This window comes from Hydra vulgaris, chromosome 03 (genome assembly GCF_038396675.1).
Source record: "Hydra vulgaris chromosome 03, alternate assembly HydraT2T_AEP".
Taxonomy (NCBI): Eukaryota; Metazoa; Cnidaria; class Hydrozoa; order Anthoathecata; family Hydridae; genus Hydra; species Hydra vulgaris.
Window position 1 is genome coordinate 2391003 of NC_088922.1, and position 12964 is coordinate 2403966.

At 26.5% G+C, this 12964-nt stretch overlaps 1 protein-coding gene across 1 annotated transcript; it reads left to right on the forward strand.

Moving 5' to 3' along the window:
- Window positions 1–401: 401 nt before the first annotated feature.
- Window positions 402–2918, forward strand: LOC100201633 (antistasin-like). The gene is made up of 10 exons (XM_065792054.1): window positions 402–522; window positions 753–867; window positions 1002–1019; window positions 1308–1391; window positions 1484–1510; window positions 1625–1711; window positions 1835–1918; window positions 2179–2193; window positions 2411–2500; window positions 2715–2918. The coding sequence occupies exons 1-10, from the start codon at window positions 499–501 to the stop codon at window positions 2807–2809; spliced, it is 639 nt and encodes a 212-aa protein (XP_065648126.1). The 5' UTR covers window positions 402–498; the 3' UTR covers window positions 2810–2918.
- Window positions 2919–12964: the final 10046 nt, after the last annotated feature.

A 12964-nucleotide genomic window follows, 5' to 3' on the forward strand; every position in this document is an offset into this window, starting at 1 on the left:
GCTGTTATTGTTTGAAATAAAATATCAAGTTTTTTATTACCTTATTTTTACAATATAAATTAACGGTATATTTGTCTGTAATATTCAGAAAAAGAAAACTAAAAAATGTTAATTAATGCCTGAGATGTGAATGTTCAAAGCATAAGTTTATGCAAGTCATATAAAATAAAATGCTTTTCATGGTTTTATTTAAGTTTTTTTCACTGTTCTTTTGTTTGTTTGTTTTTATAATAATATCTGTTGAGTTGCATATGGGTGGGTATCATTTATATTCTTTATGCGTTTTTTACATTTTACACTTGAAATGCCCTAAAAAAATAAATATATGGTAAACTAATTTGTTTGACCAGCTTAGTAAATTATGAAATATATATTGCAGGTGTTGTATTTATATTTACATAGCAAAATACTTAAAAAGTTGCAAAATACTTATTTTTTCGTTTTCAATTTGCAATCTTACAGATACGAGAAAGACTTGACAATAAAAAAAATAATAAAATGAATCATTTTATTGTTATTTTGGTAATTATTTTTCCTGTTTTTATTATCAGTTGCGCCGCTTATCATAGTTTTATAATTAATTAATAGCTAATCATTGGTTATGATGCTTAATATAATTTTCATAATTAATTAGTAATTAATCGTTGGTTATCACGTTCCATATAAAAAATATATTACGTGTCTTACTTACTCAGTCACAAAACTTTGCTATTTAAATTAAATCGTGTCAAGTGGTTTTGCTTTAACTTTAGGCTTTATCTGCTGTCGTTACCTTCGCAAATGCTGAATGCGACAAAAAACAATGTCGCATGTTTTGCAAATTTGGATTTCAACAGGATGAAAACGGATGCGACATCTGCAAGTGCGGTAAGGAAGAAACTTTTTTTCAAAACTTTATTCTTTTAATTTATAAATTAAACACTTTTTTATTTTATAAAACTGACCATTCTTTTTTTGTGTAAAATCGACAATTTTTAAAATCTAAAATGTTTTCTTTTTAGCTGAAGCACCTGAAAAAAGTGAGTAGCTTTTAAATATTTTTATTTAATAAATTTTATTTTAACTTTAATATTCTTATTTAATATTTAATATATAATAGTTATGTAATAACTTTATGTTTTAATTTTTTTTCATTATTATGAAAAGAAAACTGTTCATCCAAATGTTGTTGTTACTGTTGTTGTTGTTGTTGTTGTTGTTGATCTTGTTGTTGTTGTTGATGTTGTTGTTGTTGTTGTTGTTGTTGTTGTTTATATATTTTATTGATAAAAGTTCTTGAAGCTTTAAAAAAAAAAATTATTTTGTAGGATGCAACAATAGACAGTGCAAAATGCTTTGTCCTGAAGGTTTTCAAGTAGATGCAAACGGTTGCCAGATATGCCGCTGCAAAAGTATTTTTCTTATATATTCATTAAACTAATAAATAATAATTAAAAAATCATTTGCATAAAATTTTTAATTAATAAAATCGTACAAATTTTAGGATCTGCTCTAGAGGCACCAGAAAAAAGTAAGTGCTACAGATAATTTTATATGTTTTGCAATAAGTAGTTTTTCTTTTAAGCTTTATATCAAAATATATTTTAAACATTTAAACGCGAATTATTTTGAATTCATTTTTCAGAGTGCGACGGTTTAAAACAATGTAAAATGAACTGCGAAAATGGATTTGTCAGAGATGAAAACGGTTGCCCAAAATGCGAATGCAGTAGTACGTTGTTGGTGTTGTTACTCAAAATATGCATCATTACATACTTTACATCACGTGTATAAATTCCTGACCTAATAAATGTCGATTTAAAAATTTTTTATTTCCAATTTCTTTTGTTTTTAGAATGTAAACAATTCCAATGTTTGATATTTTGCCCCCACGGAAATGAAGTCGACGAAAACGGCTGCAAAACATGCAAGTGCAAAGGTAAGGCCAAAAAAAAAATAGTTTAATGCAACACTGAAATTTTTTTTTAACTAATACATGCTTTAAAAAAGGGCTGGAAATACAATTGTAAATATTCCAAATTATTTTTTAAACTTATATTTTTAATTTTATAATGCTCTTTAGAATTAAAAACTTCAAAGTTAAGTAATTTAAAAGTTATGAATGAAAAAAGTTATTAATTTTTTGTTTTCATTTCACTTTTTGTTTTTATTTCAATTTTTGTTTTTATTTCACTTTAGCTGCTCCAGAAAAAAGTAGGTCGAAATTTTTTTATATTTTTATCATTTTTTTTTGTGTTTATAAAATTCATTTTTGTTTAACTACTTATAAGCTTTTGTATTAAAAATTTAAGTTATTAAGCTTTTTCCAAAAATTTCAAAATAAAATAAACTTCTAAGTTATCTAATTTTTATGAACATTTTTTAATCATATTTTTAAAAAAATTATATAATGTTTAATTATATTTTTAAGAAAAATGCAACGACTTAAAACAATGTAGAATGCACTGCGAAAACGGGTTCGTCAAAGATGAAAACGGTTGCAAGAAATGCGAGTGCAACAGTAAGTTTAGTTTTATTGCAATATGAATGTTTCAGTAGTCTGTCTATGGTTTATATATTTGTTATTCATGATCTTAAATTTAAAAAAAAAAAAATTTTACTCATTAGCTGTGCTCTGTGACAAGACTCTTAGGTCTTCTTGGGCATTTAATAAAAATATAAAAAAATAGTAAATAAAATTTTATGATTTTTATATTAGTCTTTTATTATTTTAGAATGCAAAAATTTCATTTGTCAAATTTTTTGCGAATACGGAAACGTTGTTGATGAAAACGGTTGTAAAATATGCAAGTGTAACAGCAAGCCTTGAAATTATCTTTGCTCTGTAGATAATTTTTAAATTTGATGTTTAAAGGCATTGATTCATCGATGTTTATCTGTATTTTGTATTAGTCATGAGTAACTTTTTTAATTATTAACTTTTATCGTGTTTTCTATATCCCTAACCCTACAACCAAAATTCTTGAGAGGTTGTGCAAGTTTTCAAAAGTTAAGAATTTATATTTACAGATAATCTGAAACTATAAATTAAATATATTTTTATTCAACAAATACTTTATTTGAACGCATTATTCAACGAGGTTTAGAGTATTGTACATGTAATATATAAAAGATCATATGAGAACCTGGAATATAAACTATATTATAATAAATAAATATAAAATATAAACTATGAAATAATATGTGAAAAGTAATAATACGTAATATGATAATAAATACGTGATATAATAATAAATACGTGGTATAATAATAAATACATGATATAATAAATAAAATAATAAATGAAAATAAACTACAAAATAATACGTATAAACTATAAAATAATACGTGCAAGAAACTATAAAATAATACGTATAAACTATAAAATAATACGTATAAACTATGAAATAATACGTGCAAGAAACTATAAAATAATACGTGATAAATACCTATCCTCAACCTTTTAAAGTACACCTTTAATAATATTGTTCATTTAATAAAGTATGATAGTTGAAACATTACTCATAAATCAATTTTTATATAAATGCAATTTATATCCTTGCATGACTAAACGACCAATAAATTTTTTTATTAAACTTGACTCTAATTATTTTTTTAAAAACCTTGAACAGCAACTAATCTCATCGTGCATTTTAGGGAAACTTTTTTCAATCACTAAAATGCTTTTTTATTCGATCACTAAAATGCAATTGGTGAAACAAATTACTTTTAAAGTGCAAGATTTTTGGAGTTTTAAAAAATATACCAAACTTAACACAAAATAGGCTGTTAAAAAAATTAATGAAATGAAACACTGAATGAAACCAAATACTTGGCATATTTTTAAACATGACATTGAACAAACATGTCTTTGATGATAGCAACCATCATCAATTTACCTTGCTTTAACAAAAAAAAATCTTAAAAAGAATTTATAAATCCGATCATGAACTTAATAGTGCTTCAAAATTAGCGTAAAAAAGTAAGCGTAAAAATCTTTTGCTGTTTTATTCGTTTCCATTGTTTCTGTAGCTTCATCCTTCTGTTGTTTCATCCTTCTATTGTTTCTTCTTTTTGTTGTTTCATCCTCTTGTTGTTTCATCATTTGTTGTTTCATCCTTCTGTTGATTTATCATGTTGACAGTCAAGTAATTTTTTGAATAATGGAGTTAATTGTTTGTTATTATCATTTTCAATAAACATCCTTTGTCTAGTTTATAGATTTTCTCTTTCTCCACTGCTTTACTAAATAAATTTCTTTGAATTTAACTTAGAGAGGGTATAAATGGAAGAACTCTAAATTATGAATTGTTGTTTATAAAAATAAAGTCAGGATCGGCAAATTATAATTGCCTCAACCTGTTCTCTAAATATTGATGTGATGGATCCTCCAGGCCAAGTGAGTATAAGCAAACTCTACCGGAAGATAACAAACAAATGATGCTCATTTATTTATAGTGTCCCTTGTACCACTGCAACTAGTAAAAAAAGAAACTTCTGTAGTTATATGGCAGAACCCAACTTGCTTATCCGTTAAATTTTGCAGATCAATTTTATTAGAACTTAAAAAAGAAACAACCGAAAAAATTACAGCTGTTGTCAGTGAAACTACAGCTGTTGTCAGTGAAATTAAAGCCATAGTTAATCAATTGATACCAACTCTTGTGTCAATAGATGACAATAATTGATAGGAATGTTGCTCAAGTGTTTACGAACACATCATCCAACGCTACATGCACTGTTTGTGGAGCAACTCCCAAACAAATGAATGATCATTTAAAAGTTACAACGAAAGTTAAAAATTGAAATAAATAAAAATTCGGCAACGCTACACGAATGGATAAGATGTATGGAAATGACCCACCATACTACCAACAATTTAAGTTTTAAGAAGTGGTCTGCAGCAAATCCAGAAAACAAGCAACTTAAAGACAAAAAATAAATGTCCAAAAACATTTCCGAGAAGTGCCCTGGTTTGCACATTGATAAACTACGCCAAGGTTACGGTAATAGCAATGACGGAAATACGGCAATGATATTTTTCCAAAATTACCAATGCTCTGCAGAGATTACCGGAATTAATAAAGAAATAATCAACAAATTTTATGAAATTCTTCAAACTATGTCATCGGGATTCGCTATAAATGCAAAAAAATTAGTATGCATTAATAGCCGCGCAATTAATTGTAAGCAAATAAAGCTGGTTCTATATGACATCTTTGGTCCATAAAGTACTTATACATGGTGCTAAAATAACAGAGCGTTACGTAGTTTGGCTTATAAGACAATTATCCGAAGATGCTAAGGAAGATGCTCAGGAAGTCCGAAATAAAGATTAAAAGAAATGCAGGTTACATCACGCAAGGTTCCAGATCAGCATCAAACGAAGGCATTCTGTATATTTTGTTATACAGATCCTTATATGTCTAGCTTAAATAAACCCAGTTTTCTAAAATCAAAAGAATTGTTTGACAAAGCTAAAGAATTGTTGGAAACAGAAAGTGATAAATAGGATTAGTGCTAAAAACTTTTTAATTTAGTAATATTTTAGTTTTAAACTTATTTTCAGCAAAAGTGTAACTTTTATTGCTATTTTTAACAACTGTATAATTTTTTGTATGAAATTTAGTTTAACTTTATCTTTGTTATTTTTTTACGAAATATTTTTAAAATGATTGATTTCTTTTTTAGATATTCACAAATACGTGAATAAAATTTCAATTAGAAAAATCACAAAACAATAGAGTTATTGATTTTTGAGATGAAAATTACAGGTTGGTCCCATTGTGCGCCGTGCAGGACTGACGAAGTAAAGAAAACTCAATATTATTAGAAAAACAAGTCAAAACTAAAACAAACTTGTCTTGAAAAAATGAAACGAGAGACAATCCATCAAAGACTATGCAAGGCGAGTTTGAAACAAACACTTAATAATTTTTGTGTGACATGCCCCACTTAAAATCAAAACTTTTTAATTTTAATAGAAAAAATAATGATGAACCAACAGTAATTATCAGTCAGATCTTCTTAATCTCATAATTAACATAGCATCAATAGGAGTTGCTCTATAAAGCATCTATAAAACATGATAGCAGCACTGCTTTTACTCAAGGTCGTGATTCAGAGCATATTGTTTCAATTGAAAATTTTAAGCCTGACAATTTTATTTGTCGTTGCATGTGGTGGGGGCTCTAGTTGATGAAAATCCAAGGTTTTCCAAACCATTGCATGTTGCAATTGCAAGATTTGTTAAATTTTTTATTTTTTTATAGTTTTATTTAGGTGCTCTAACAAGTCCTTACGGTCTTATCACAGAGCACCGCGGATGAGGATTTAATTGGAAGTTCACGCCTCCTTCCAAACTGATGTCGCAAAACTTGCCCAGAGGTGTGATTTGAACTACGAATCCTTTGTTTCTGAGGCAAGTGCGCTACTACTGCGCCACGGCTGCTCTAACCTTGGGATATATATATATATATATATATATATATATATATATATATATATATATATATATATATTTATTGAATAGAAACTCATGCACCTCATTATTTAGCATATAACAGTTGATCGACGTATAGAGTTGAGAGTTAGTAGTATTGATTAAGCCACCTAATCATTTTGGATCACATATTAATGCATCTTTAAAGTCAACTGACGTTAGTTCCCCGGGAAAAAAAGTTTAATAGAATTTCTATAAACTTTTGAAACATATGACCAATAGAAATTCTGAAGAATTTTTATAGAACCTCAATAAAATCAATAAAACTTTTTTTTATAACACTTTCTATAGAAATTAAAAGAAATTCTATAGAATTTTTATAGGTCATATGTTTCAAAAGTTTATAGAAATTCTATAGATTCTTTTTTCCTAGGTAATGGAAAAAACTTTTTCCCCAACGTTTTTTACCAGGTACAGTTGCTCAAGGAATTTTTATTCCTGAGCAAAGTAGCACGAAATATTCCTTTTTTTCTCTAGCGAAGAGCTTAGAATTTATTGGTTCAAAAACTTCCATGGAAGCTTTGATTTGTGCTCTCTTTAAATTTTACAACAAAAAAATGATCAAAGGCTTTGGAAAACCTGCAATATTTATCCCGCTTTTAAAGCAAGTCTTACACCTCACTAATGCGTATTTGGCAACATAATCAACACTTCCTCTTAGGAAAATAAAAACAATAATGATAACTATTTCACTCGTGTATTAACAAACAATAAAAGTAATCAAACTCATCAAAAACATATTCGATTGGATGAAATTACCTTTTAATTCAGATCTCTAAGAAACTTAATTAAAAATTAAATAATGAAGGCAATATTAATTAATTTGTTTATAAATATAACAGTCTTTTAATTTTTTTAATTTAAAACAAACATCCTCACCAGTTTGTTAATTTTGAAGGTTTTTTTTTTATTTACCAACCTGTTTATATTATTTCTATTTATCAGCAAAAGCGCGATCCACTATACAAATCTTATAACTAGTTCTTTTTTTTTTTTTTTTTTTTTGCAAATGATATTTGAAATGATTGAAAAATAATACACTACACTGTTATTGTTAAGAAAAATTTTTAAGGCTAAATGAATTGCTCGGTTTTTTTAGGTAAAATTTCTAAATATTTAACATTTTTATTTTCTACTTTTTTACTTTAATATATATTATTCAGAAAAATCACCGTGATCACACGATATTTTATTCACGTTCTCATATTTTATTTGTTCTCTAGCTCAAACTCAAACAAAAAGTGTGGCCGTGGCACAGTGGTTAGAGCACTTGGTTTATAAGTAAGTAATCCAGGGTTCATAGCGTTCTCTAGACATTCTTAGCGCCATCGGTAAGGAAGGAGGCGTGAACTTCAAATTTAAATGCGTTTCCATGGTGCTCAATGACAAGACTATAAGGTCTTCTTGTGGCACCTAAAAAAAAAAAGAAAAATAGTTTTTGTATTTTTATACGATTATACAAACTTGTCTTCCTCGCGGTAGTTATACTCCTACTTTAATTGCGATGTAACAATATACGACAAGGGTAAAAATGTGAGATTGTTTTAAATTTGATTCTAAGTTGGAGAACTTTATTTTTTTTTTGTTTGTTTAAAGTAGAGACCAAGAAGACCTAACGGACTTGTCACAGAATCAAAACAAGTCGAACATAGTAATAGTTGTGCGTTATCATTAAAACCTTTCCTATTACTAATAAACGTAACCGAACATGTGGTTCAAAACTTAAACGTTTTATTTATAAAACGCTTTCAACACCTAATATAAGGTGCCAAAATAAACGTCCCTGTTTGTTTATTTGGAACCAAAAATCCCAACATTTATACCAAGCCCCTCACAACTTATTACATTTTCATTGCTAAATTTAAACTTCTTTTACAAATTTTTAAGTTCTTTTAGTAAAAAGAATTTTAATGTTAGAAATCTAGTTTAAAAAATTTTCATAAGATCTTTTTAAGGGCAAGTATACTTCCCCCTCCCCTAACTGCCATTTTATAGTGACGGTCATGGTTTTATTTTTAAAAAATAAGTTAATTTTTCATTATTATATTCAAAACCATCAAGTCATTTATTTAAAAACGTTTAATTATTAGAGTATAGGTGCATATTGTAGAACACTATTTTTATTTTATCAAAAATATCAAGTAAGAAAAAAACAATAAAGCATATTACTTTATTTATTTTGTTATTATTATAACTTGTATTTCGCTGATTAAACAATATTACAATTGTCATATAATTATGTAAAAAATAAATAACATCGTAAATATAAAAACCTTGATAAAAAATGTTTTTAATTTTTTAAATATATATATATATATATATATATATATATATATATATATATATATATATATATATATATATATATATATATATATATATATATATATATATACTGTTATAATCAGTCAGAGACTCAAAGTACATCATAACCTCTTAAAAGAGCCCCTTTAGTCAGTCACTCATTAAAAAAACACTTTAATTTTTAAAATAAAATAAAAAGTTCAACGAAACAAAGCTTTTATTTTTTTAGTGTAACAAATTGAAAACAAAAAATATTAAAACAAATAAGAAGACAAAAAAAAAAAGAAAAAAATTCAAAAATCTGAAAACAAATACTCCCAGCCAACATTGACAGACGGGTACAATATGGTTTTTTTGTCTGGGCTTACAGAAACGGAATTTTAATGGATAAGTGTTTTGGTATCCGGACGAGCCCCATATGGTTTAAAAATAAAGCAAATTTGCTTGATTGGGTTTTATCTGGCTTTTATCAGGCCGAAGGATCTGGGGATTTGACGGGTTTCCCATAAGGTTCCCAAAAGGTTTAAACTGAAAGTTAAAAAAATCATAACAAAACTTACTCGATGGTTGCAATTTATAATTCGTATTGTGCGTGAAATAAATTTTAAAAATTAACTTTTATGCGTTATAGTTTTTGTATACATTCTACTTACATTGTAATTAAAAAGACATTTTTTTTTCGATGTATTTTTTCACTGTGGAACTCCATTACAAAGACGTTTTAAAATTTCATTTATTACCATTATAAAAGATTTTTTTTATATTTTTTAAAAATAAATTTACAAAGTTTAACATTTAAGTTTAACATATGTTCCAGTAACAATTAAACATGAAGTAACTATTCCATTGAGACACTGTTTGCATTTTTAAAATGATCAAAATATAAAGTTTTTTTTCTGATAGTGATGGTAATAACTGCTTTAATCAAAACTTTGGTTTAGTCAGAAACATTTAAAAAGAACAAACAGGCGAATGTTGTGATAAATAGGTTGTATTTAGGGAATTTAAAGCTTTTAAATCGTTTTTACAGATCCACTCTTTTCCATTGATTTTTCTATATTTTATGCAAGCAAAATGACTGATGTTAATGAAGTTTACCCACCGTCAGATATAAATATTAAGTGTTTACATATAAATGCGAAAAATGGCTTTATTGTTATGCATCTTCCTCATTTTTTAATCATTGATATTTTCTGACTTTGATTTAAAATTATACGCTTGTAATATTAACAATAATATCATAATATGCATAATATTAATAATATTATGTATATTATGTATAATAATATTAGATGTATAAGTTATGTTATTTATATATATATATATAAGTTATTTATAATTAAATTTTAGAAAAAACAACTTTTAATGGAACTTAAAGTTTCATGCCTATCGGCAATCATCAGCCATGAAGTACAAAATCAAAAATATAAAAAACCGTTTAAAAATTACAAACTACGGTAGAATGAGTTCTGACGTTATATTACAAGAAGACGTAATGGAAAACTAATCTCCGCTATCAAATAATTAAAGGAGAAATTTATTTTTGTGTCTGCATTTAGAAACTAACTCACCTCTTTTGTTTAGCAGATTTTTCCCTTTGTAAAATAATATTTCGAATTTCTCATTTAAACAAAGCTTACAAATTTTTGACGCAGGATTGTATGATTTACAGCGTTTAATAATTTTCCATTTGATTGAAGTTGTAAAATTGTTTTCTTTTAACTCCCATACTTCCTTAGACAATTCAGTGTCGTTTTTGTATTTTTTTATGTTAAAAGATTTTTTATGGTTCGCATAACGTAGCTTAAATGAGGTTTCGCTTATCCCAATGTATACTTTATCGTTGTATTGAGGTTTGTTTGAGCTTACGGTGGCTTGGTAAACGATATTGTTAGACAAGAAATTGTTGTTCAGTGGACAAAGAGATTTTTTAATGCAATTGCAGGCTTTTTCTGATAATTTTAGATCACCATATAAAATATTTTTGTTGTGTAGGTTGATAATAGGTTTGATGTTAGGCATACAGGAGTAGCTTATTTTAATTGTGTTCCTGCTAAATATTTTGTGTAGTTGGTGGTTTTTAGGAAAATGCTTGTCAATTAGGGTTAAAACGCGTTGACCAACTTTGGTTGTAACATTTTTTCGTTTTGGTTGTAAGATTATGTTTCGTTTGCTTTCGTAATCTGGTACAATCCTTCATTTAGTAAAAATGTTACAACCAAAATTGGTCAACGCTTTTTAACCCTAATTGACAAGCATTTTCCTAAAAACCACCAACTACACAAAATATTTAGCAGAAACACAATTAAAATAAGCTACTCCTGTATGCCTAACATCAAACCTATTATCAACCTACACAACAAAAATTTTTTATATGGTGATCTAAAATTATCAGAAAAAGCCTGCAATTGCATTAAAAAATCTCTTTGTCCACTGAACAACAATTTCTTGTCTAACAATATCGTTTACCAAGCCACCGTAAGCTCAAACAAACCTCAATACAACGATAAAGTATACATTGGGATAAGCGAAACCTCATTTAAGCTACGTTATGCGAACCATAAAAAATCTTTTAACATAAAAAAATACAAAAACGACACTGAATTGTCTAAGGAAGTATGGGAGTTAAAAGAAAACAATTTTACAACTTCAATCAAATGGAAAATTATTAAACGCTGTAAATCATACAATCCTGCGTCAAAAATTTGTAAGCTTTGTTTAAATGAGAAATTCGAAATATTATTTTACAAAGGGAAAAATCTGCTAAACAAAAGAGGTGAATTAGTTTCTAAATGCAGACACAAAAATAAATTTCTCCTTTAATTATTTGATAGCGGAGATTAGTTTTCCATTACGTCTTCTTGTAATATAACGTCAGAACTCATTCTACCGTAGTTTGTAATTTTTAAACGGTTTTTTATATTTTTGATTTTGTACTTCATGGCTGATGATTGCCGATAGGCATGAAACTTTAAGTTCCATTAAAAGTTGTTTTTTCTAATATTTAATTATAAAACGCTCTGTTTTTGAAAAAATATATACTTTCTTAAATATTGAGCACTTTACAACAATCAAGAGTTTAGTATTTTTAAAACTAAATCATCTCAACGGCAATATATAAGTTATTTATATATTGTTATATATTATTATAAATAGTATCATTAATATACTATATGTAATATATTATATATAAAATAATTATTATATATAAAATAATATATATAATTATATATTAACTTATATATAAGGTATTATTATTAATAATAACTTATTCTTACAATACTTATACTTGTAAATACTTATAATACTTAACTTATGTTTACAATACTGATAAAGTTTTTATTGATATGAACTTTTGCATTTAAACTTTTATTATAAAACTTTAATTTAACTTGATAACTTTAATATAAATAGCGATAACTAAAAAAAGTTATATAGATCATGACCGTATGCTTATTTATCATAAGAGAGTTATAGTAAATTGAACACTATTTTTGTTTTCTATAACTTAATTTTAAAATACTGGGATAAAAGTATTAAGTTCCAGGTAATAGGTCTTACATGATATGTATCTTATGTATATATCTTGTATTTTGCAGCATGTTTAGGAATATTTCTGCTTGGTGCACTCTGACTGTTAACAATATTTGCATACTGATATGAGTAAAAGTGACTTTAACTACCAGAATGTATTTTTGATAAATATTAGTAATGACAGGTTTGTAAATATAATTATAATAATAATGGTAATAACTTTTGTTTATTAAAATTAGTGAAAGACTTATGTATGATAGAATTGCATGAACTTTGGGACAAATGTAATGGAGTAAATATTACCTTTGTTTATGACCACGATTAGAGTAATGTAAGAAAATATTATTTTTATCTAAAGAATATTCCGCAAAAATCAATACTTTCTTAAGTATTAAATATTATAAAAAAATATGTATTAAAAAAAAACATGCATTATAAAATAAAAAAATAAGTATTTAAGTATAAAAAAACACATATATTATGATAAAGTATATACATCACATTAACTATGTTGTCTGTAAGTTAGGGGTTGCAGCTGATATTTCAGCTTCAGCTTTAAACTTATTAGCTTCAAATTAAAGCTGAAGCTGATCAAGTCAGTTCAATCAACTTGATAGCTGGTAGTAAAAGAGAATAATGCTCCAT